General features: G+C 36.4%; 1 protein-coding gene across 6 annotated transcripts in view; it reads right to left on the bottom strand.

Annotated features, from left to right (window-relative positions):
• Window positions 1-231: 231 nt before the first annotated feature.
• LOC106054975 (uncharacterized) overlaps window positions 232-26,420 on the bottom strand; it is a 117,956-nt gene continuing 91,767 nt past the window's right edge. For 5 of the 6 annotated variants that reach the window (XM_056004265.1, XM_013211068.2, XM_056004264.1 and 2 more), the window contains exons 3-23: window positions 26,037-26,195; window positions 24,980-25,144; window positions 21,074-21,286; window positions 20,193-20,426; window positions 19,416-19,583; window positions 18,655-18,753; window positions 18,277-18,540; window positions 17,002-17,216; window positions 15,584-16,464; window positions 15,134-15,154; window positions 12,804-13,035; window positions 11,486-11,722; window positions 10,504-10,680; window positions 9,588-9,660; window positions 8,373-8,630; window positions 7,296-7,471; window positions 7,071-7,203; window positions 6,263-6,354; window positions 5,052-5,198; window positions 4,819-4,919; window positions 232-3,276 (exon numbers count right to left, since the gene is read on the bottom strand). In XM_056004265.1, coding sequence (XP_055860240.1) covers window positions 3,048-3,276; window positions 4,819-4,919; window positions 5,052-5,198; window positions 6,263-6,354; window positions 7,071-7,203; window positions 7,296-7,471; window positions 8,373-8,630; window positions 9,588-9,660; window positions 10,504-10,680; window positions 11,486-11,722; window positions 12,804-13,035; window positions 15,134-15,154; window positions 15,584-16,464; window positions 17,002-17,216; window positions 18,277-18,540; window positions 18,655-18,753; window positions 19,416-19,583; window positions 20,193-20,426; window positions 21,074-21,286; window positions 24,980-25,144; window positions 26,037-26,195 — 4,274 coding nt within the window. In that variant the 3' untranslated portion in view covers window positions 232-3,047. The remainder of the gene's footprint in view (window positions 3,277-4,818; window positions 4,920-5,051; window positions 5,199-6,262; window positions 6,355-7,070; window positions 7,204-7,295; window positions 7,472-8,372; window positions 8,631-9,587; window positions 9,661-10,503; window positions 10,681-11,485; window positions 11,723-12,803; window positions 13,036-15,133; window positions 15,155-15,583; window positions 16,465-17,001; window positions 17,217-18,276; window positions 18,541-18,654; window positions 18,754-19,415; window positions 19,584-20,192; window positions 20,427-21,073; window positions 21,287-24,979; window positions 25,145-26,036; window positions 26,196-26,420) is intronic. The other variant, XM_056004266.1, reaches the window with a different exon arrangement.

Raw genomic sequence — 26,420 nt, 5'->3', positions numbered from 1 at the left:
AAAAAGAAAGGCTTTCTTTCAGATAAACTTTGTGAAAATTCATTCCCAATCTTTAAGTGGATTGATCTGTGGAGCCATATTTTGATTGTACTTTATTTTTTTTTGTTCATGTAGGCTTATAGAGCAGTCTTATTTGCTGAAGTCAAATTCTCAATAACTATCATTCAGTCAACAGCAAACACAACAAATACTGATGGTGACAGTTGCATATAAAAAAAACAACAAAAAACCTTGTAGATTTTCATATGTTATTTTGTTTGAAACACAAGTGGAAAAAAAAAAAGCTTAAAAAATTCATTGACATTACATAATGGCACAAAATAAATACAAAAAAAAAAGTTCTATGACCTATCTCTCTATGTTCAAGACAGAGCTACAAGCCATTAGATAGTGGATAGTCAGGTGACAGTATGCATAGCACTGACCACTATATTTCTACAACATGAAAGAAGTGTACCACCATATTCGTCCATAATGTATTCATCCGCAGAAGTCAACAAGTTCACAAGTAATTCAGAAAAAAAAAATAACTTGCAAGATTATAAATACAAGAAACAATTTAACTTCAAGTACATTATAAATATTACATTATAAAGATATTAAAACAAAGCCAGACAAAACAAAATCAGATATAAAAAAATGTAACTATAGCATTGCAGTAGTAGTACATATAAAATCATATTCTTTTTCGAAGAAACTTTGTCCTTTAAGACAAGCTGGACATCACATTGTCATAGTGGACATCACAGGGCAACATTAATGTGCCTCTCTGTACATAGCCATGAAGACCCAACAACAATCACATGGGTGCTTGGCATAAAATTGTACAAATTGACAACATTTCAAGCATGCACTATGACCTTACATATCAAATGAGTCTGTTATAAAAAAAAACAAACATCAGCAATGGAATTTATAAGTTCAACAATTGCGCCTTAGACAAATTTTAGCCTTTAAGTAATAAGAAGTTGTATTTACAGTCAAAGAGGAAACAGCTACAGGGTAAAACATCAAAGTTCTAGGTTTAATATAATCACAAAGAGAGAAAAGGCCAGATCAATTGCCAACTTTGAGTTTAGTGGGGGGAAAAATAATTCTGTAAAGACCTATTTGAAATTCAGACTTGAATATCAATTTTCAATCAGCTGGGATAAAATGAACTCATAAAAACAAAACACGACAAAAATAAAATCTTGTGTAACAAAAAGGATGTGTTTAAGATTAAAGTTTTTTTATTCACTAGAGTTTTTCTGGGTTTATTTTTAGCAATGAAGTGTTTTTATGTTTAAAGGATTTAACTGTAATTACTACTAACAAACATTCAGAAAACTACTAACAGACATTCAGGACTAAATATTATAGTTCATTGACTTGATCTTTACAAGCTTTGTTTATTTGTTTGCTATATGCGTTTTGGATTTTCCTTTAGAGCTTCTTAGACACAGGATTGCAGGGAATGGTGGTGGAAAGAGTCCAAACCTAGGACCATTGAGATATTTTCAAACAATGTATATAAGTGTGGCTCGTTACAGTTTAAATAATACCTCTGCAGTTTCATAAAATTAATCTGAGTTCCCAGACAGGTTTCATGAGTTGGCATATTTTCACATTTAAAATTAATTAAATATGCTAAGAAAAAGAAGATTAAAAAAATTACAAATAAAATTCACATGATCCTAAAAGAACAAGAAATTTGTTGGAGATATTGTATAAACATTCAAACAAAATTTATAAAATGAAAACAAATTGTCAGGTCTTTGAACATAGCATTATTTTATTACAAAAATTGAGTCCTAAGCACCTGCAAACACACGAGCTGCTTCTACATTTTCCTTACAGTCCCAGTTCTAGAAAGAATCCAGAATTTTGTTTTTATCTATGTGCTTACACTACAGGAACACTAAAGGGCCTGCAATGTAAACTCTTCAGGAAACATCTTTATCCAGGTGGCACCTCCCATGAATATAAATAAAGTTTACTTGTCCCATAACAAATAAATCACAAGATTTAACACTACCAAAAGTATCAGGTATCATCTCAGTACAAAAAAAAAATGTTTAAATTCTGGACTCGCACAATGAAAGATTTGGTTTATCTACAAAATAAAACAACAAACTTCATTTTAACAAGGTCGGAATAAGCCATTTCGACGAATAACTTACTACTGTAACTCAGGCTACTTAGTAGATTAGTTAGTTGATTGGCTGAATGAGCCATGTCGTAACACACCTATAGCTGTGAGTCGTAAAACAGCTGTGTTCTTAGAAACAGCTGTGTTCTTAGAAACAGCTGTGTTCTTAGGAACAGCTGTGCTCAGGTGTTAATGTACATAAAGAAAACAGCAGCACAAAGGGAAACAATTCCAGATCACAAACTAGTTCACTTGAGTCGAACTAAGAATGCTGAAATATAAATACATTCTATTTATACTTTATCAACAAACATATGGGGGGAAAACATTTCCTGCACTCCAGGAAGTGGTGTCAAAGGTCACAACAAACCTATATAAATATCTTTATGAGGGAAGGCAGTAAGGGGACACAACTCTGGGTGTATTTAGAACCATGACAAAACAATTGGTGATGGTTGAAGAGTCTACAAACATGATTAAATAAATGTGATTAGACAAAACGCTGGTTTAATTTCTAAATCTACATTATGAAAAAAAACAAAAAAAACAGTTAGATGACTGTTTAAATAAGTTCTTTAAACAATACACTTAAATGCAACAAAATCAAAGTGATCCAAAAATATTTATTTTCGTTTTTAAGAAAAGTCATTATTCAAAGTAATGGCTAAAGTTAGAAAAAAATATCTGGTGATTATTTCTGTTTATTTTTTCTTTGAGCTATTATCAATCTTTTTTTTTTTTTTCCTCAAACTTAAACAACATTTGTATGAAAGAGCTTGGGTCTTTATTTTAAACCAGTGATTTTCAACCTACAGCCTGCTGGCCAAATCTAAGTGGCGCCCCCCTAACAGGCTGAAACAAGTCGGCCAGCACTGACCTACACTTTGTCCTTGCCCCACCTGCCCTCAGCCTCATGTCATAACGCTGTCTCGTCCACGTATTGTCCATCAATGGCTAGAGAGTCCTCGTCCTCGGAGATTCTGTCCATGTCCAATCTGGCACCTCCGGCTGACATATTGCTTTCATAGCGAGCCTGCTGCTCAAGGCACTCCTCCTTCATTTTGGTCAGCAGCCGATGGAGTTCTTTGTTCTTAGGGGCTAGCCGCAAAGCTTCCATAAGGTCCTGCTGAGCGGCTGAGTAATGTCTGATGGTGATACGAAAAATTAAAGGTTTGATAAAAACATATTGTAAAGTATACAACTAGAAAAGACTATTTCAAGTGTTTTTTTACACCTTAATCAAGAGGTTATCAATCTGTCCACCACCTTGTTTCCTATTTTTTCAAAACAATTGTTTTTTTAGACTTATAATAAATACATTGATTTGCAAAGTAAATAAAAGTAAAGTTCCCCTTTAAGACCTAGCGGCCTATAGGGCAGATGATGTAAAGTTCATCTGTTTCTGTGGCCCATGGTTTATGAGAGTGTCAGGTGGCCAGCACAATGGTCATCTGCCCTTACTTTTCTCCAACCAATGTGAGGTACTCATTAGAGCTGGGTGGGCTTATAGGCACCCAAAGATCCCAAAATTTAATATCCCAGTCTTCACCAGGATTTGAATTGGGGACCCCTGGTTTGGTAGCAAAGCAGTTTACCACTAAGCCACAAAACATCTGATGATATAGAGAAACAGCATAAAAAAAGCTAAAATAAAGACACTCTACCCCCATATTTGCAAATTCTTTGTTTATAAAATGTTTTGCTTGCTTTAAATATTTCTTAAGATTTAAAGATAATGATAACCAGCAGGCAGAGTTTGAACTCTTGGACTATCAAGATCACTGAATGACATTCCAGAGTGCATATCACATGACCAAGTTTAAAAAAGAATATTTTTCTTGCATGGAAAACAACTGAAGCAGCAAACAAAATACAGACATTCATCAACTGATGTCTGATAAATAGCTTGAAAATACAGGGGTATAGGATAAAAAAAGAAACGCCAAACTGTGGAATATAGGTGGACAGACAAATATAGAGGTGCAGATCTTAGAAAGTGGAAAATGTACCAACAAAAGAGCTACATGGACTAGATGAAGCAGAGAGGACAGGAAAGAGCTGGGAAGCCATAAAAAAACAAGAAAGAGACCCTGGAGAGGTGTGTTTTACTGAGTTACCATTAGGAACATGTTTTTACTGAGGCCCTATGTTCCATTAGGAACATGTTTTTACTGGTGCCCTATGTTCCATGAGGAATGTGTTTTAAATGAGGCCCTATGGTCTGTGAGGAAGGTGTTTTTACTAAGGCCCTATGTTCCATGAGGAATGTGTTTTACTTGAGGCCCTATGTTCCATGAGTAACATGTTTTTACTGAGGCCTTATGTTCCATAAAGGCCCTATGTTCCATGAGGAATGCAAAGGAAAGATGAGGATGTTTCCTTGCTTACAAATTGATCTTTTACTTCTGATAATAAAATTTGCAAGAGAGGATTGAGAGGATTTGGGCCTCTCAAGCCCTCACTCTAATGGAGTTTGATGATGATGATGATAATAAAATTGAAGTTTTAATCTAAAAAAAAAATGTCTCCATTTCATCAATTAAAGTAAAAATTCTTTTTTTTTTAATTTGTATTTTTTTGTTTAGAGAATTCAAATGACTTAAAAATGGCTAGATCAACGATTACCAAAGACCTGAAAAAAGAAAACAAAAATGTTCAATTTGAAAAATAAAAAAGTCCATTCCAACCTTTCATCTCTTTTGGCCCTGGCCCGAACATAGTAAGCTTCATAACAATTTGGTTTGATCTCCAGAGCTTTGGTCGCTAGGTCAGCAGCTGATTGTAGATCCTGGAGAAAATTTTTTGACAACTTAACATACAAAAAAACTCAACTGTATACATTTTAAATCTAAATCTGTTTTACACTTCTAATAAAAAAAATAAAACTTAAAATTATTTACAGTTTTAAAAAATAACTTACATTTAGTTTTCTTTTACACCTAGATAAACTCAATAGGAAGGTAAGTCTCAGGTCTCTAAATGTCTGAGCTTCTTCAGGACTGTTCTCTTTGGGGAATTTTTTCAATGCATATTGGTATCTCTGACTGGCTTCCTTCATACGATTTTTCTGAAAATGGAGGATACATTAAGTAGATAATAAAAATATATAGATTAGGCCTACGTAATTTAATATAGTTCCCATTTAAGATGATGTGGTCCATAGGGCAGATGATGTAAATATCATCTGTTTCTGTGGGCCATGGGTAATGAAGGTGTCATGTGGCCAACACAATGACCAATAACCTTTACTTTTCCCCAACTAATGTCAGGTACCCATTAAAGGTTGGAATCAAAGGTGCCCTAAAGATCCAGAAATAAAAAAAAACCAGGATTCATGGCATAGAAAAGTCAATAATGGCTTCTATGGCAATGTAGTAAAGAGGATAGCTGATATCAAAGTAGTTTAAATAAAAACATTAAAAAAAAATGTAGACAAAGATAGACCAAGCTCTTTCAATTAACATAATTAACTTTTCAAAGCAAAGATTGCACTCTACAGCCATCTTTGTCTTCATAGGAAAGAAAATGTTCTCAACTTGGACCACGAAGTGAAAGAATTATTCCCTTTAAGGAGGCTGCAGGATCTACCAAAATAAAAAAGAACAGACTTCACTGGGCAGGTTCCTTTGAAAGAATGTCAGAGAACAGAGGGACAAAAACAGCACACCAACAAAAAAAACAAAAGGCAGGCAACCCAAAGGCAGACCACAAAAAAGATGGATTGATGATGTAGAGACAGATCTACAACAACTTTGGGCATGGAAACAAAAGGCTCAGGAGACATCTGAATGGAGGGATGTGTTGAAGCAGGCCAAAGGCAGACCACAAAAAAGATGGATTGATGATGTAGAGACAGATCTACAACTTTGGGCATGGAAACAAAAGGCTCAGGAGACATCTGAATGGAGGGATGTGTTGAGGCAGGACAGAGCCCTCCTTGTGCTGTAGAGCCACAGGAATGGATGGATGCAAGGAAGCTGCAGATTTTTAAAAGTGAGGCCAGGAACTTTTTTTTTGTGTCCATTCACATTGGAAACACAACCTTGATCAACAATATAACATTCTAGAACTTGTAAAATAATCAGGTATATGGCTTAAAACACAAAGTGACCAGTATCAAGTGACCACTACCTTATACAGCATGTTACCATCCTCCATAAGCTTGTTCAACAGAAGTAGTAGGACGTCAGTTTTGCCTGCGGCCATGGCCCAAGTGTCTGGACCTGTGGATATGCAATACGTCAGTGTAAAATGTTCAACATGGGACAAGTATCAAGTTTCAGAAACATAATTTACAACTTCAATGCGCAGTGGATATAATCTAAAAAAGTAAATGCTACACATAATTGTAATTAATAGACCCTGCTTGGCTTACAATACACACAAAACTAAATAAAATATTTGATCCCTTTTAAATCGCTAGAATTTTTTTGTTCAGAAACACATCAATAATAAGATCCAAAGATAAAATTTCAAACACATTTTATTGCTCCTATTTCAAAGAAGTTAAGTAACTTCCCTTTCAGACCTTGCAATCTATAGGGCAGATGATGTTATTGTCATCTGTTTCTTTAGCCAACAGTTAACAAGCAATGTAATTTGTAATGTGGCCAGCATAACTACCAACTGCCTATACTTTCCCTTACTAACCCATTGGGTGGATTCAGGGCACACTAAAAATCCCAAATTTCAAAATCCCTGTCTTCACTGAAATACAAACCTAGGACCCCAGGTTCGGAAGCCAAGCTCTAAACCACTCAGCCACTGTGCTCCGTATAGCTCATAACTGCATATGCATATTTTCCCATTTAACAGTTCAGCTACTCCAGCCCCTGTTTGTACTATTTATACAAAACTAAATCTAAACAATGAAAATAACAGAACCCCCCCACCCACAGCCTCCTTATAAAAGAGACACACACAGTGTGGTTATTTTTACCAAGTTTTGCTCCTTTCCTAAGAAAACAAACAATGACCGCTGTGTTCCTTGAGGCTATTGCTCTGTCCAGTGCTCTCATGCCACTCAGATCTGTGTGCTCAATGGATGCCCCGTGGTCAACTAAATACTGGACCTAGAGAAGAAAGTGAATTTTGAGGTCAACATGTAATCTCCATTGATTCTGAGATGGACAAGTGCTTTCAAAATGTTTTAGAGAAATCTTACAATATTGGCATCTCCGAAGAAGGCAGCCAGATGGAGAGGACTGCGTCCACTGTTATCCGTGTGATGGACATCAGAGCCCTGTTTCACCAAAGCTTCTACCACAAACATGTGACCACGAAGACAAGCCCAGCAGAGGGCAGTCAGGCCTTCTTTGTCTGTACTGTTCTGTTTTGCTCCTGGAGTAGTAGATTTCAGTTTTATAATATAAGAATGATAATTTCTTGATTACAATATGAAACAAATCTGAGTTGTTTACATTTCAAGACCTCAAGACCTTACCCTTTTTTGTCAGATAAAATTTTACTTCAAATTTTTCAAAATTGATTTGTTCATTTAATCCAATGTACCTGATGACAGATTCAGTAGAAATAAACTTTCCATTCTACTTTTTGCAAGTTTGGGTAACCTAACTATAAGACTAATATTTTGAGCAAAACTTAAAAATGTTACGAAGGGAAGTAAGCAATGTGTTTGTTATAAAAATTACATTAATAAATGTTTATATTTATTTACTTATAAATTGTAACAATAATAATTTGAGTATTTTTAAAAATGTGCTTCACTAATAAGAAGATTCAGTTTTAATAGTTATAAGATTTAATTTAATTTGATAAACCATGCATCATACATCACAATTTAAAATGTTTAGACCAATTCTGTGATGAAAGATTTGCACAGAAGAAATCGAAATGCACAGCTTTTCAATGAGTGCAATTTGGCATTAGTCAGTAATAGAGGTATGTCTATGATAAGAGACATATATTTAATAAATTAATCACGAGCAACCAGCATCTTAACCATAATTTCATGTTATATTTCAGAACCTTGCTAAGCTTTAAATAGTTCCATAAAATAATGAAACGAGATTTCAAGATTACCTATTGTGCAAACAAAATGAAACGAGATTTCAAGATTACCTATTGTGCAAACTCAATGGCCGTAGTACAATTATTTAAAATATTGGATGTACCAGGCATTTACTTCAGTTAAAGTCAAGCCCATATAGTTTGAAACTACAGAAGTGCATAGCCTCAGGATCTTATATGAAATCTAAAAGTAATGATAAAAGGCACTGACCTTTCTCTAGCAACAAGTTGACCACTCGGATGTGACCCTCGCTAGCGGCTATCATAAGAGGCGTTCGCCCATACTTGTCAGGGGTGGAAATGTCAGCACCTGCAGCCATCAGCATATCACAGATCTCCCACTTGCCAGACTTGGCGGCACACAACAGTGGGGTGAAGGACTTGCTGTTCGGAAGTGACACATCTGCACCGCAGTCTAACAGGAAGTGAGCAGTTTCTCTTCTACCATGAAGACAAGCGGCAGTCAAAGCTGAAAGCAAAGGCACATTTTGAGTTTGAAGAGTTTATAGAAATAACATTAAAAATATCTACGAAGCAAAAAAAAAAAAAAGTCAAATAGTGAATTTCTCTTCATTTTCATTATGGAAGCTAGGGGAGACTACTGCTTGCTGCAATTAGTTTGTGGTGAAGAGTTTAATTCTAAATGAAAAAAAATGTACACAAATAGGTAGTGTAACTTCATTCTATGTAGATGTTGAATGTGTTCCACTTCTCTTCTAAGTCAATGACTTATTTTTGTAATTTAGTATATTGTTTCACTTGTCACTTTGTCATGAGTTGGTGTGACATCAAATGTCAACTATTACTTAAGGTCGCATTTCGCCATCTTGTGCTTGAGAGACAAGCTTTCTATTGGTCCTGAAAACTTCTGGGTTTTTAGCTATTGGACAACCTTAGCCATATCGCCTTGGATCTATTCTGGGTAGGAATCTTTGACCCCTGTTTATGGGGAGTTTTATTCTGTAATGTTATATTTTATGCAGATTTGTTTATATTTATAGTTCTGGATCAGACGTTAGAGTCTTGTTGTTTATTTCTATAAGGTTTGAGTGTTGGAGTTACCCATTTCAGTGTTGGAGTTACCCATTTCAGTGTTGTGTTTACTTTGTTGGTAGTGGTGTTACCATTGATAGTATTGTTGTTATCATTGCCAGTACTGATGTACAGAGTTTCATGACATTACTAATGCAAGTTAAGAAATTTAGTAATAGATTTAGACTCTCTGTCCCTTAAAATATATCAATTGCTATAAAAACTTTTACCAGAATGGTGTCTAAGCCAATTTACAATTGCATTGAAAGCTATGCATTTCAGTATTGCCTGCATTATGTGTAATAATGAGCAATACTTTGGAATGTGCTAGATCCATAGGCCTACATGTAAAATCTCATTTTGTCTAACAAATCTCCCACCAGTGTATATTTACCAGTTTCTTGCAACAAGGTGTCCATCAAGTTAAGTCTAGAACCACTGTAGTTTTGGTGTAGGTATTCCAAGATCTGTGAACACAAATAGAAATAAAAAAAATGAAGTTAATGAACTAACAACAATTAATTTAAAACAATGGACACAAAATGTGTTGAGCTCTTTATAAATGGAAGACTTGAGTGAATCAGTCTTCATCTCCCCAGTATGTATGTTGCGCCTCCACTACGTCAAGTATATTTTCATCAATGCATAATCTTATAGCAAACATTGAATGGCTGCCTGGTCATGTGCACTAGACTGTCTTTCAGTTGTCTTGATGTTCCTGGGTTCATACTCTGCCTGCTGCCGTCCCCCGTTGTCCTGCGGGAGGTTTGGACTAGGAAGTAGATTATCTTCAACTCTGAAGGAACATTCCAGACATGTACATCCATCCATGTGCAACAAAAACAAAATATTGGATAATAAGAAAGTATAAGCCACTTGTTACCAGAGTTATCTCTTTTATTTAAGTGAGTATGGTCCCTTGTTTTAACTTATGCTGCCTAACCAAGATTGCATCTCTTTAGGTGTCAGGCTGGACTGTGCAACTGATAAGGGCAGAGTGTAGGACAAAGATATTATTACAGAAAGCCCATTTCACTGGCAGGGATAAAAGAAAGCCCCAAGAAACATGTCACTATCCACAAATAGCTCCTCAAAGGGGTATATTTTTTAAATCTGCATGGCTGATGCTGTAAAGAGAAGGAATACAGAGGACTTGGCATAACCTCTAATCCAAGCAACTTGGGAACTTGTAATTCAAGAAAATTTAGTGTGCCCCTGTAAAGGTCACTTTTTTGATAAGCTGGTTACTAGATACCCTTTAACCACTAAAGCCACTGAAACAAAATTAAATTATTTCCTCTTTGAGTTACCTGTCTGTTGCCTGTGGCTCCAGCAGCCACAAACGACTGAGTGATGGCTTCATCTTTGGTGGGCTCACCAGTGACCACTGGCCACTTGCTCTGGAGCAGGAAGATGAGAGCATCTCTCTGGCCATGAATGACTGCATGTATTGCAGCACACTGACCTTGATTGTCCTGGGCTGATAGCTACAACATTAGACAAGTTAAACAAAAGATATTTAAAAATTATAATTTTATAATATGAAAGAGTTAAACGAGTTGGTTAAAGACTATCAGACACTTATATCACATTTCACTCATTCATAAAGGCTGCTTGGCAGGCTCCACCAATTTTGGGGTATTTGCCTAGTTGGCCGAGACTAAATAACAAGCATTATATAAAAATACTTTAAAACAAAAACTTGTATAAGGAAAAGCACCACACAATCACTGCCTGATTTCTTACTACTGTAAAATTTTCCATTTTTCTTTAAAAAACAAAATTAATTGCAACTAATTGAATAATTTTTTGACTAATTCATATATATAATTGATTCGTATTTGTGAAAAGTTTCAACTTGATCCATAAATGGGAAGTGGAAAGAAAAAAAAACAGACAGAAAAGTTCATTAATATAAACTTTATAAAAATGAGATAGAATGTAAAAATAACCAACCAATCATACTTAAATATCATGGAGATTCATTTTCAAATATCTGCCTCCATAAGCTTTAAAATGTTGTGATTTAAAAACAAAAATTGTGAACATGTACAGTGATGATGAATAGAGCAAACTAAAAGTAAATTGGCCAATATCTGAGGTTTTTTTTAGGAATCAGAATTATATCAGGAATAACATTTCCAGTTCAAATGATAGAGACAGAGCCAAGAAAATCTAAATGCCTAAGGAAATAATGAAAGAAACAGATGTAAGGAGTAATGTAGGATAGAGCTAACAATGGATTCCTTGATTTTAAAGTTCTCGATGACTTTATCCTGTGGTATAACTTACTCTGGCATTTTTCCTACACAATATCCTCATGACCTCCAGCTGACCAGCGGCTGCAGCGTGGCAGAGGGCAGTCATGGACGTGTCTGAGGCTGCGTTGGGATCAGCTCCAAATTCAATCAGCAGTGAAACCATGTCCACAAATCCTTCCCTGGCTGCCACACACAGGATGGGGGAGTTGTTCAAATATTCAGTCTTGGTATTGGGGTTAGCACCGGACAGTAGGATCAGTCGACTGACCTGTTGAGGACAGCACCAGATATTTATGAAGAAACATTTCACATAAATAAGAAAATATCCTAAGTTAAAACTAAGTGTCAACAAGCAAATTACACTAAGTGTATCAATTAGTTTGGATCAATCAAGTAATTAAATTTGTAATAGATCTAGACTAGCAGTAAAAAATCCGTCCGATTAGAAATATTTTTTACCTATTGTTTTTGTTTAGCACAATTTCTTGCTTTAGTTTTCTCTATAGGCTCTGATCCTATCCCTTGTCTGGACCCGTTGGGAAGGGGTAGGGAAGAAAGAACTTGCAAAAGCAAGCACCTGGTGCCTAAACTGGCTGGCTACCTCCTAGGGGAATTCACACACTCATTGCCTTGTGGTTTTACCCTTAGACACTAAGGCTGTGTTCAGATTAGCTGTCAGACAAACTCATCTTGACATTGGGTAAGAGAATGTTCCCTGAGACACTAAGGCTGTGTTCAGACTGAGTTTGAGTTTCTGGCACACTGGCACAATTTAGGCCATGTTGTGCCCGTAATCCTTCAAGGTTACTCTCCCTTCATATCACAAGAGCTAAATTTTATACAGTTAGATCATTAAAAGCATGTTCTATTCACAGTTAAAATAGTCAAAATTTGTTAATTTAATAAAAATCTGTTGTAAACATTATATGTTCACAATTTCTTTGCCCTATCACAAATCAAACATTTGCAGACAACCCAACCTCCCGGACAAAGCCCAGTACCTTCTCAGGGTCGACATTATCGAACAGTGTTTTTAAGCTGTGTGCTCCAAAATATTTCCCCCTAATATCCTGGTATCTGGGGCAATCAATGAGGATATGTTCCACAGTGAGACATGGTTGTGCTTTCACGCCTTATCAGACCCTTAGATGTGGGCCGTCACCTGACATCCACCACAATCAGTCTGAGTTTGTTGTGGGTTTCAGCCTCTCACCGATCCTGCCACTCTCGATAGGTGGCAGAGGCTGTGTTCAGACTACCTGTCATATGCACTCACCTTGACATTGGGAGAGAAAATGTTCCTCTGAGACACTAAGGAAGTGTTCAGACTACCTGTCATATGGACTCACCTTGACATTGGGAGAGAAAATGTTCCTCTGAGACACTAAGGCAGTGTTCAGACTGTAGGAACTCAAACACATCCAGTAGGCCTGCATGTCACGGGAAGAGTAGCCCAGCTGGCGGCTGATGGACTTGTAGATGTGGGCCTTCAGGATGTGGTGTCCCAGCTCTATGGTCTTGTCAGGGGTCAGAGGAGCTGAGACTCTGGACAGTCGAAAGGCCATAAGTGCGTGCCCATTTCTACAATATAATTTAAGAATTGCATCAACATTGAGCCATGAGTTGAAAATAATAATAATAATTTAATGCCTGTCAAAGACACATTATTTTCATGACTTATACAAAACAAACCAGAAAAAAGTTTTTTGATAACTTAGACCAGTGTTTCCCAAAATTGTTCTTAGTGGAACACTTTGCACATTCTGAGTAGAACAATTAGCTTATTTTTTTAGAATGATTAATTCATGTGGTGGCCTACTAGTTAATTATTCCAGTAGCTTGTGGAATAACTAATCAGGTCTCTGAATACTAGGGTTCCGCAGAACACAGTTTGGGAAACACTGACTTAGAGCAAAACTGTTGATTTTGCTTTAATTAATACACAAATTATTTTTGTACACAAAGTCTAATTATTCAGTAAATAGGTCAACAACCCAGTTCAAAAAGGGAAAGAGTCACAGTGAATTGAAAGAAACCATTACAAAATTGACCAAGCATAAAAAAAAATACAAGCAAATTAAAAAAAAAACATTTAAAGATTTATTTCTTTTAACTCACAACATACATTTTGACCAGTTGTTCATTCATTAAAAAATATATAGTATTTATGTTTCATTGCATTGTTAAAAGAAAAAATAGGATGGGAAAAAAAATAAAATTTTCTTTATTTTTTTTTACCTTTTATTTCAAATAAATACATGATTTAAAATCCCATAGAGAACCACCTTGGATAAAGTACTTTTGGAAATGTGTCCTAGAATGGTCAATTTTTGTGGTTTTTTTAAATATTATGATTTTAGTATTTTTTTTGTTTTTAATTTTTATTTATTAATGAGGCTAGAGGGCTGAGTGTACCTACTGGTCATTAAACATAAAACAACATCCATGTTGAATTTTAAAACATGGGATTTATTCAGGTCATTTGGTCAGTAACTGAATGAGGTCAAGTGTTTACATAAAATTAGACAAAAAGATAATAAAATTAATAACTACCAACTTATTCTATAGTACAATTAAGGTCTATTCTAAAAGATAAAATGATCTAAGATTTTAAAAAAATACTAAATGACCAGTTGTTCTGGTCAAGTTTCTAAAAATCTAAAGTTACAAGCAATTTATCTAATTATAAGTCCATATAAAAAAAAATTTTAATCCAGATACAATAAACTTCAGCCTGCATTTTCTAAATGATTTACATATTTTTGTAGTCACTAAAAACAAAAACCAACAAATGAAAAAAAAAATTCTTGATACCCTTTAGACGTAAATGTGTGATAATTTTTTTGTTGGTTTCATTACATAAGTTTTCAGTTTTTGAAAATCATAACCACAGAGGATGCACATTTTAGAAAAATTAGGAAAATCGAAGATAGTATTTAGTTGATTAATATTTTAGTCAAAAAATCAACAAAAAATCACAAATGATTGTTTGGTTTTAAACTATATGATTAAAAAAAAAGTTATTAATATGATTTCAACATTCACTTTCAATTTTAATATTTTTATTTTAAAGATGCATTCAAATTATATTTTTTTTTATAACCATGCAGAAAGTGGTACTAATATTTGTACTGAGAAAGAGAGTGCGTGTGTGTATGTCAGTGTGCACAAAAGTTTGTAGAGAAGATTAATTTTGGCCACAAATATGTGAAATTTTGAATTCAAATATACTTGATTATACACAGCTGACAGAAAAAACAAATATCAGTGATGTGAGGTGTTCACTATAGATCAGTTATATCAGGTGTTAAACTAAATGTGTCAACTGATAGTCAGAAGTGTGGCCCATACACACTCAGGGCTAAGACAACCAGCCATTCACAAACACATTAGCAAAAGAATTTCTTTAAAAAACCCAAACTATGCAATGTGGGAATTTCAAATCAACAAAAAAAATCAAAAAACAAAACAATAAGACCTGAAAAAGCAACTCAGAAATCCATCAAGCGATTAAATATCAACAAAATTCTTTGTTTTCATACTAAAAAAAAAAGCTACACAGACTGGTTGTTTTGCAAAAGAAATATAATCAAATAAGTGTCCAGCTTTTTCCTAACCTAAATGAAATGCTATTTAAGAAAAAAAAAAAAGGGGAGAAGGATTGTCATACAGAACTCACCGATAATCAAAATCAGCACTGCTGCATAAATGAAACAATTTTACGAAATAAAATAACAAGATATTTGAATTAAATCAGTTTTATAGTTTCTAAAATTCATCTTCCAATGCTTTATATTTACTATCCATTTTAAATACATTTGCACTAAAGAAAAATATGAAAACAAGGCAAGAATTTCATACAGATTTTTTTTCGACAGACTCAAATACTTTTTTATATTTCTATAAAAATTAGATTTAAAATGGAATTAAATGTTAGGCACTTGCGCAATGTCTGAATAATTTAATATGAAATAAAACTTAAAGAAGAAAGAAAGTTATTTAAAAAATCACAAAGAAAAACTTCAGAAGAAGCCGAAACAAAACAATACAAAAAATACATGAAATCAGAATTCACTATATAGCCGTTTACACATTGAAAGACAAACAAAACACACTATTATAAACTTACCGAAGATCACAGAGAAATTTCGGAGAATCAGTTTCGTCTCTTCTTATGAGCCACTCCCTGAAAGCAGGGTGGAAGAACATGTAGGTGTTGTCATGACGACGGTAAAGAAATCCTGAAATAATATTTATCCTCTGAACAAAGTCTTCCCAACTAATGTACTTCTGGGTAAATCCCGAATTGACAGTCAGGAAAATGTCTTCCAAGGTCAAAGGGTACAGAGCGGCTAAACAAACTCCCAGGATTGTCGAAACTCTTTCAAAAGCACGCACACTGGAAAACTTCAAATTAAAATGGAGAAGAAATATTTCCGATAAGTTCACTGGGAGGACTTTGTAGTTGGACGATTTTGGGACGAGCTGACCTCGTTCAATGAGGTCAAGGATGAGCTTTGCATAGAGGAAGCTTCCTTTGCTCATGCTCTGGATGTGGGCTGAGAACTTGGACTGAATCTCTTTGTCCAGGCGGCTGTTGATGGCTATGTTGTTTCGGATGGCCGAACTCTTGGACACTCTGTAATCCACATAATCCACAATGTCTTTGGACACATTCTCAGACTGGTCGCCATGTCTGTCCAGGTAGATGCGGTGGAAGGGCAAGGAGGATGTGATCTCCTGTAGGGCTGTCTGGACAGTGAGAACCAGTTTCAGCCATGACGGAAACTTGTTGGCGTGACGGCACAGGAAGGTTGCGATTGTGTCGCCATAGTCAGGTTTGTGAAACTCTGCCTCATTCAAGGAATCCACAAGTATCATGCAGCTGTCTGAGAAAATCTTCCCAGCATTCTTCAGCATCCTAAGTGGCTCCAGAATGCCTTTCAGAAAAGATAAAGATGGATTCTGGATGCAGTCACGAAGACTTAGAAGACTCTGAAGCTGTGGTTCCTGGAATAGCAAGTGAGATATTGTAAGAAATCTATCAATACAAATAATTTTTAGGTCAAAACAATAAAAATTTTTCTTAAAAAAATTAAATTTTAAAACATTTCTGAGCTTGAATTTCTTTGAATGACAATAGTATTAAATAAATTCTCTCCCCTTCAAATCATTTTGCTTTCACAAGAGTCAGCCTAAGTTTATTTTTAATTAAGACCAAGGCATAATCCTCAGAGATCCAGTCATTGCTATATTTATATCCAAGCCATTAATGGGACTTAACATCATGAGGCAACAGCATTTGAGTAGTTATTCATACACTACCAGGATTTTCTTTGCTCTATCCTTATTCTCTGTTACTATGAGTTCTCTTATTAATGTCATCAAAATTGAAGTGTATTGTATTTTGTAGATAGGTTAAATATTCCATATCACGTTTTAATAACTGAGAAGTTAAAACTATTTTTCGCTTTCACTTGTTTGCATAAAAATGTGTTCAGACAGAAAAAATCTTATTGCCATTATAAGATAATAATTTTGTTTTACCTGTAGCAATAAATCCCGGTAGGCTGTGAGCTGAGGAGCCCTGGCCAGCTGAGCCCCAATGCTGGACACCATGTCTGCCACCATGCAGGTGGTGTTGTTGTCAGCCTGGCACAAGTGGTACGCCACCACCTGGAAGCCCAACCCGTTGAGGGCGGCGTAGTCAGTCAGCTGGGAGCTGGAGGAACTGCGAGGCTGTTGACCAGGGGCAGACAACTCTGTTCAGAAGGGAGGTAAAATATATAATTTTTAACACATATTTTATTTAATTTATTTATGTGATGACATTTATTAAAGTTCACAATAATATTGTTATAAAACCACAGTACACTAAAATAAAAAGTGCTATTTAAGACCAATTGATCAGAAGACCAGATAATTAAATGTTTATATTGCTACACAGCAACGTTTAGTTTAGTATGTATAGTTCAAGTTTTTAAAAAAGTTGACTGTATATTAGGGTGCTGGGCGGCAAGCATATTGACAACCAACCTAACCTTCCCAAGATGAGGTCAGATAAGCCAGTTTACAAGTGTGTGAACTCATTTCATTACAAATCTCAAGTCTTAAAGAAAAAATCCTTGCCCTTTTTTAGAGCTCTAACCTGCACCTTCCGACTGGAAATCCGGAACCGTGCTAACCCTTTCCCAAGAGCAGACCAACACTTTAACACTCAATTGGATGTTTATAAATAAGTATATATGTAAGGACATATTTGCTCTCATTTGAGACCTTGATATTTTTTTTTATTAACACCAAAACCAACATTAACAACTAAAGTTAGCTTGTTATCTGTCAAATAGCTGGACTTTTGGTACCATTATTCTTATTATAAAAGGGTGAGTTGATATTAGGATAGACAGCAGTGTTTTCAGCAGCCTACTGATGAAGTATCATGTGATGAAAGGTGTTTAGCAGTTTTTAAACTTTGGTAAAAGAAGAGATAGCCATATCTTGCTCTGGCAAAGTTTGACTAATAGTGAAATCCATATGTGTATAAATATTTTTTTTTGGAAAGGAAACTACAAATGCTACAGAGTAAAAGGCCTACCCAAGAATTCCATTTATTAAAGATTTTCTTTTTGTTCTCATTTTAGAAAAATTAGACTTTGTAATTTATTCTTTTTCTCTATTATTATGATAATTTTTTTAAAGATTTTTTTTTTGTCTAAAATTACCACCTTTTTCTTGATAGTTGAAACAAATTTATAAAACTGAATACGGCAGGTGCAATGGTTAAATGAATTTCTCCAGATTAGATTCCTGGCAGCTACTTACTCTGACTCATGGCACTGGAGGTACCACTCTCCCCAAAGCTGCTGTGCTCCACCAGCTGCTCCACAATAGCTGTCTTGCCGCTGCCCAGTCCACCAATGATGACCACGCCACCAGGCCTCCCTCCGCCGTCACCACACAGGACGGACTCCAACTCACTGAAGAGCCAGGCTCTGCCAACAAAGACAGGCTTGCCCTCAGGGTGCGGCACTTCAAAGTGAATTGGTTTGATTTGAAGTTGTGGAGGCCTGATTGGAGTGAAGCGACCTAGAGACAAGAAATATTCAGTCACTAGAACACATATAGTATGCTTTACGCCCACTTTATCAAAAGCTAATACTACCTGTAAATAGTCTTGCTAGTTTGATTAAAAAATCTTACCTTTCCCATCAGATACAGTTCCCCTGACAGATCTGTTCAAAGAGGATCTCCGTCTCCCACCAAACATGGGAAGCTCTTCAATAGCACCAGGAGTCGAAGCTAAAAAAAAACACACAAAAATGCAATTAAACATGTATAATCCTTTGTAATACAAAAATGTCAACATGAAATCAGTCCTGTAGTGTCCCATTATTAAAAAGTTTTAGATCTTTTTAAAGAATAAAAACAATAAATATTGAGGATTATGAAGATAATTTCTATTAAAAATAGTTTGTTAGTTGTTCATTACAACTCATAATTGCATTTAATAGATCCAGGTGGTTACATGAAATCCACCTATGTATTTCACCTTGTAAATACCTGAATGCTAAAATTTTTAGCTGTTTTTTTTTTTAACTTTTTGTTTCTTAAGTAAAAAGTAAAGTTCCCCTTTCAGACCTTGTGACCTATGGGGCAGATAATGTTAAGGTCATCTGTTTCTTGGACCGACGGTTAACGAGCAGGGTGTCATGCGGCCAGCACAATGACCAACCACCTTTACTTCCCCAACTTAGTGTCAGATACCCATTAAGGTTAAGTGGACTCAAGGGGCACCCTAAATTTCCCAAAATTGAAAATTCCGGTCTTCACCGAGATTCAAACTGTAAGTTCAAAAGCCACTTAGCAACCACCCCTCCCCCCATCCTTAAGCAAAAAGTTATAAAATTGTGGTATGCCCTAAATCTTGTACTATGGAATCAAAGCTCTACCAGAAGACTCACTAGTTATTGAATGTGGCCTCTGAGTTGTAGTCTGTGGGCTGACACTGCTTGTTGACATCAGTGACGTCACACTGTCAGCGCTGAAGTCTCGGGATCCTGCTGGGTACAAGGAGGTGGGGTGGCTCCTTGTGGTATGTGCTGGTGTACCCAGCTCACTTCCAGATGAGACTGCAGTGAAGTAAAATACATACACAAGTTACACAAGTTAAATTTAATGTGAAAAATTTGTAAATAATACAATACATCCTCCTTGATTCCTGATAAGACTAAGAATATTATATTGATCGTTATGGAAATTTGTTGAATAGGTTTCAATACTATCTTCAAATAATAAAGTGCTCACAAAATGAAAGTGTTGGTTTAAGGGGCAATTACCCTGTAGCTTTGATCATAATAAACAAAAAGTTGTTTATTTTTTAGTTCTTTCCCTTTTGGCACAGACAATATTATTTTTGGTTGCCTCCCTTGGTTTTTAGACCCACTTACAATATAATTGATAACATTAAAGAGATTCATTTGTTTAGAACTTCTATTCTTTCCATATCTTGTCTTTGAATTATTATTTTTTTTAGTTGTTTCCCTTTTAGCACAGACACTATTATTTTGGTTACCTCACTTGGTTTTTACAACTCTTCACAATATAATTGATAATATTGAGATTCATTTGTTTAATGCTTTTATTCTTTCCCTATCTTCCCTTTGAATTATTTTAAATTGTGTTTTCAGTTTTACTACAGTTTTAATGTCCATGAGTGACAAAAAAAAAGTGCTTCTCACCTGTCAGAGTGGACATTGGGCTGGTGTCAGACAGGCCCCTCTCTGGTGTGTGTTCGCTGCTGGACAAGGAGGAAATGGTGTTGAACCCTGGGTCCCCTCCTGGCTGTTGGCCAGCGCTGTGGTTGACCACAGGCCCAGGTGGCGGGGGGACTCGATCCCCTAAGAGTAGACCCAGCCTCATCATAAGATCGTTCTGGGCTACATCTGGAGGTGGTGGAGGTGGACTGTTGTTACCTGTGGAAAATGGAGGCACGTCTGTCACTAATGTGGAAAACATTTTACAGTTGTGACACCTTATCAATAACATGGCAATGTAAGGTTTGAAAAGTTTATCAAGACATATAACATTTTACAGCAACATTTGGCTAGTACACCTTTCCAGTGATTCTCAAACTGATGAACATGTATACTTTAAAAAAAAATATGTTGTTTGCCGTTGGGGTGGAGGGGGGATACATAGGGTAAGTTGAAAAGATAAAAGTTTGTGAATCACTGAAATAGTTCAGCTTTTATTTTAAATAAATTAATTTTATCAATAGAATATAACAAAACAATGTTGTTGTTTTTTTACCAATGCTGAAATTATTTAGAAAGTAATAATCAACAGAAATTGATGATAAAAAGTTAAATAATTTAGTCTAAGTGGTATATGAACTTGATACCAAGGAGCTCAATTCAAAAATTGTTCAAATCACTTTCAAACCTTTATGTTTATTTAGCTGAGTGATATTTTTATATTGTTCAGTGATATATATTTCTATATAGATCAGTGATATTTATTTTGCATACAGTTAAGTGAGCTCAACTTGTCTCAACATCTGCCCTGCAAATATTTCCTTTCTTTCTCACCTTCAATAAGCCCCGTACAAAAAGGCACCTACCATTTTCGCCCTCTGCCGTTGCCATGGAAACCGTAGACTTTGTGTATCCGTCTGGCGAGCCCAGGGCCGAGTCGCTGCTGTAGTGGTTGGGGCTGCGGCTGTCGTACCGGTACCCGACGATGTGGGTGGGCGGCCCCAGGGCGGCGGCGGAGCTGGGCGGAAAGTGATACGGGGGCTTGGCTGGGACAGGTGGGCCCATCTTCGTCACGCCACCTGTGGATGAGACAATGAGACGAGAGACATCACATGATGCACGACTTAACTGCTGTACGACAGTCACTTAGTGTTCTCTGGCAGGAAGTGCAGTTTCGAATGTATCAGGATATCAGATACAGACTGCATTATGTCACGACCAAACGTAACGTAGTTAAGGTGGCCATGGCAGCTCTGAACAAGTATCAGCTTATCCCTTAACAAGAGAAGCGCCAAGAAACAGGACGAGCTTGTATCGAGGGCATTAATGAGGAGCTTGTAACGGGACAGGAAACAGCGACACCAGCCAATAACAGCGACGCACATGTAGCTGTGATGGTAAGACAGGTGTGGTGTAGAAAAAATGGGTCGCCTTGGTCCACCACTAGACATAAATCCCTGGAAGGGAGAAAGGACGGGGGGTGGGGGGGGTTATGTTTCGTAGTCCGTGAAATGTTCAGTAGGTTGGTAAAACATGTAGGGGGACAAGAGAAGGAGAAAGAGAGAGTAGAGGAGAATGAAAGAATGAGAGAGGAGGGAAAAAGAGGGTGGGAAAAGGAACAAAGAGGGAACAACAAGGAAAAGAGTAGAAGCTAGGGGTGGTTGAGTTGTAGGAACATTAGGGGGAGGGAGTAGAGAGGGAGAGGGCGAGAGTAGGAAGAGGAAGGAAAGAGGAAGGTTAGAGCAGAGGGAGAGAGAGCAAATAAAATAGAGGCGAGAGTGGAGAGATAGAGCTGAGAGAGAGAGAGAGAGAGAAAGAAAAAAATGAGAAGAGAATGATAGAAAAAAAAAGAAAGAGAGAGAGAGGTGAGAGAGATTCCGAAAGAGAGGTGAAAATGACGAGTAGTTTTGTAAAGAAGAAAATGGAAGAAATTTTACAAAACCAAAACCTGTTATAAAGAAACAAATATACATTCATTTTTTTAAAATACTACTAACATTTTTAAACCACTCATAAAAGCCATTGAAATTTTGAGAACCTTTGAGCCAGACTCTGCACATCTCATATCAAGCACACAAACCACATAATAACGTTCGCGGCAGGAAATGACCTCTGCCCTTCAGACATGCCACACAAGGCGTGACACTGCCAACTCATACTTATGAGGAATATATGCAACATCAGTACAAGAAAGTGAACTGCCTTCACCTCGTTTGGATCTCCCCCCCCCGACCCCCAACAAAGAGCAGCTTTAGGAAACAAGATAGATCTAGCTAGCTTTAGATCTATGTCACTCGACTTGAGCTGTACATTAGGAAGTGTCGTAATGTCCAGGTTTGTTCTTTTTTGGTTTTTATTAAACTGACCCACACATGATACTTTCTGTTCGTCTGTTTACATAATGAACACATCATAATGGACACTACGAAATGGACACTACGTAATGGACACTACATAATAGACACATCATAAAGCGCACACGATAATGGACACAGCGTAATAAACACAACGTGTTAGACACACCATAATAGACACACCATAATGGACACACCATAATAGACACATCATAATGGACACACCATAATGGACACACCATAATGGACACACCATAATGAACACATAATGGACACACCATAATGGACACATCATAATGGACACACCATAATAGACACATCATAGTGGACACATCATAATAGACACATCATAACAGTAAATAGACACATCATAATGGACACATCATAATGGACACACCATACTAGACACATCATAATGGACACACTTAATATACACACCATAATAGACACATCATAATGGACACACTTAATAGACACACCATAATGGACACACTTAATAGACACACCATAATGGACACACATAATAGACACTACGTAATATGCACTCGAGATGCAGTCAACACTACAATAAAAGTTGACCTGTGGCTGCGTGGGTCCTTATGTCACCAAAGTCAGGATGGGGGGGGGGGTGACGGTGATTTACTGCCATGATATAACAAGGCTGGGCGCGTGAATGTCAAGGTCACCATCACGTGCAGATAATGAGTTCTCTCCCCTTACCTTGACCAATGTCTGGGGCTTGGTGGTTTACTTTATAACCAGGCCATAAAGATTAATGCCCTAAGAAGACACTGTGTTTATGTGCGCGCGCGCGTGTGTGTGTATGAGCTGGCAGAGGGGGCGGGGACAACTGCTCACTATAATTGTATAGGTCAAGGCCGTGAAACAATGTGCACCAATAAGGGTTGCTTAAACATAACTCTATAATATTGAAACAAATGTAGTTCAGTTATGGATGATTCTTTTATGTTGGTCGACTTAGTGGTGAAGCGGATCACTGAACAGAGCTCTGGATTGTAAAGGTAACAATTTGGGTTCAAGACTCTCTCAATTACAGACGAATAAGCAAAATAAAAAAAATATATACTTTAAAAAAAAAAGAGAGAGAGTTTATGCAACTGAAAGAACCGCATAATTAGTGCTATGGCTATCAATACTGCAGCATTTATCTCTCTTTTTCTATATGAATAATAATTAAAAACCCCTAATTAATAAAGTAATTAATTAATTATTTTTTTTTTTTACTAATTCAGGTGTTTTCATTGACAATGAAAAATTGTTTCAATTTGATACGAGAATGGGAAGTGAGTGAGAAATAACGTGTACATGTGACAGACAGACAGACAGACATACTTTTATGTGTACATATGTATCAACTGTACATCACGAGCTATTAAGACATTCACATAACAGTAACAACTGCACTCATTGTTTAGATTAAACTCCTACGCTATGGGAAAAAGTGAGTGTCCTCATTATGTAGTGTATAGAGTCTTGTAAACCTATATTTTTTTTTATTATTTTCATTGTTTAAAATCATTTGGCTTTATTTCATTCATTTAGTTCTTACCATTAAATCAATTTCCACATTAGACTTATGTCCCATTGCTTGATACTTTATTTAGTTTCCTGGCATTTATTCTGATTATCTTTCTTCCTCCATACCCCCTCCCCCACATGTGCATGAAATCTTTAGAGTTGGAGCCCTAAGTCGAGAGCTGTAATGTTCAATTCAACACCCTATTATTACACAGTCTAGAAGTCTATATTCAAACTATAAACCAAAAGTGAAACTAATGTTACCACCAGTGTTGCACTTATGCAAACATACCAGTCCATCCAAAAACGACCCTGGGATCACGACCCACTGATACTAGATACTTCCTGTACAAACTTTCCTAGAGCATGGCATTTTTTTTTGTTTTGTTTCTTTTTTGTCGGTATTTTTACCAAGCCTGTCTCTTCTCTAACTTACTAGGTCACTAGATCTAAGTCTGTCTCTTTCTACATTACTATATGACTAAACATGGCTAAAAGTCAACTATATAGACAGGTTAATGAATGGAGATTCAACCCTAATGAGGTAGTTCCGAATCTCTGACCTACTTTATAAAAAGTCACGTGACTGTGTTCTTATACATGGCAATATCTTCCTATGATAAGATGTAGATCTAGAGTTAGTGCTAGCCTAGATCTAGTAGATCTACTAAATAATCATAAAAATTAGTGAATTATTGAAACATACTTTTTATTACTTAAAGATGTATAGATCTAGACTATTTTCATGTTTAAATTACAATGAAATCAATGAGGTCATTAATGTAAACAACACACCCACGTGACGGAGAAGAGACCCGGAGCTACCCTATTAATGCAAATGCGACTTAATGACGTTCCTACAATGTACAAGCGTCTAACCTGACGGGGACGGCGTCATACGAGCACGTGGAGGTAACTCTGGCACTTCCTGCCTCTGTTTAATGTTGCCAGACACCAAGTGGCCATTCGTTTTCAGCTTTGGCCTATGCGCTGTGTAGCCTGAGGGGTCAACTAATGGCCGAGGGGCGTCTCTCTGCATTCGAGCTGTGAACACAAGAAGAACACATGTACTTCTAAGTCAGCGTTGTTTACAAACATATTAGTTATCTTTATGAACCGAAGCTGGCTGCGTTTACAAACACAAGTTTGGGATGTTTACAGATACAAGTGTGTTATGTTTACAAACAAAAGTTTGCAATGTTCCAATAGCTAACCATTTCAATTCTTTATTTGAAAAAAAAAATTCGCTTTCAGTAGAGACATGTCCAAGAGAGTCAAGTCAAAAAAGGCACAAACAAAATAGAAAAAAACGTTTTCTAAAAATGAATCTTTTTTAAGGAAAAGAACCGCTCAATTACTGCTGTTTCTCTCAATACTACAAGAAGTATTTACATTTTTCTATTTAAAAGAAAACAAATTCATTACCACTAATCAATTAACTAATTGGTTAATTTGAATTTTTTAAATGACTCATGTATTGTCATCGACGATGAATAATTTCGCAAAGTTTCAACTTGATCCGAGAATGGGAAGTGGGAGGAAAAACGTACAAAAGAATCCTGACAGACAGACAGACGGAGTGACTTGATACTTGATATAAGCTTTGTAATAAAAAAAAAGGTCGATCAAATTACGCAGTCAATGCTTTTTTAAAAGTATAGTTCGGACGCAACAGACCACGGTCCACTTCGACCTCTACGACTGCAACTTTAAAGGACTTCAACACTCGTTAAAGGTCAAGACACACCTGTCTACATGGCTGAGCATTGCTGGTCAAGCTTCGGTTATAAGCTCCTTGGATGACAGTAATACTAATAATGTGTCGCAATGCATGACGTACTAAAAATCCTATGTCGCGATGTATGATGCATTACAAGTATTGAGTTTTCCTTGTTTGGTCCACTCCGACTACTGCCCAGACAGACTGACCACTCACCTTGTGCATCACAGATTGGGCACTTCTCACTGTTGAACATACAGGTGTAGCATCGCTCATGGCCGCACGAGTCTATCAGCTTCCTCTTCTTGCCCGCATCAAATGGCCGGTGGCAGGCTGGACACACGTCCATTGAATCCATCATGGCGGAGTCTTGGTCTAAGAAAGAGATTCAGAAACAATGACTGAGTTATTCATGCCATTTTATATGACTTAACATAATAAACAATAATTTGGTTTTATACCATTTCCATATATGTTTCCACGATGCGAGCTGATAGCCCACGTGACCAGGTATTGGCAAAAAAAGGGTTATAGCCATTCTATAAGCTGACAACAATAATAATCAGCTAATCATGATTAATGTGTTATATTCATTCTATA

This window comes from Biomphalaria glabrata, chromosome 11 (assembly GCF_947242115.1).
Source record: "Biomphalaria glabrata chromosome 11, xgBioGlab47.1, whole genome shotgun sequence".
NCBI lineage: Eukaryota > Metazoa > Mollusca > Gastropoda > Planorbidae > Biomphalaria > Biomphalaria glabrata.
Note: the sequence above shows the minus strand (reverse complement) of the source record. Positions and strands in the feature narration are given on the sequence as shown.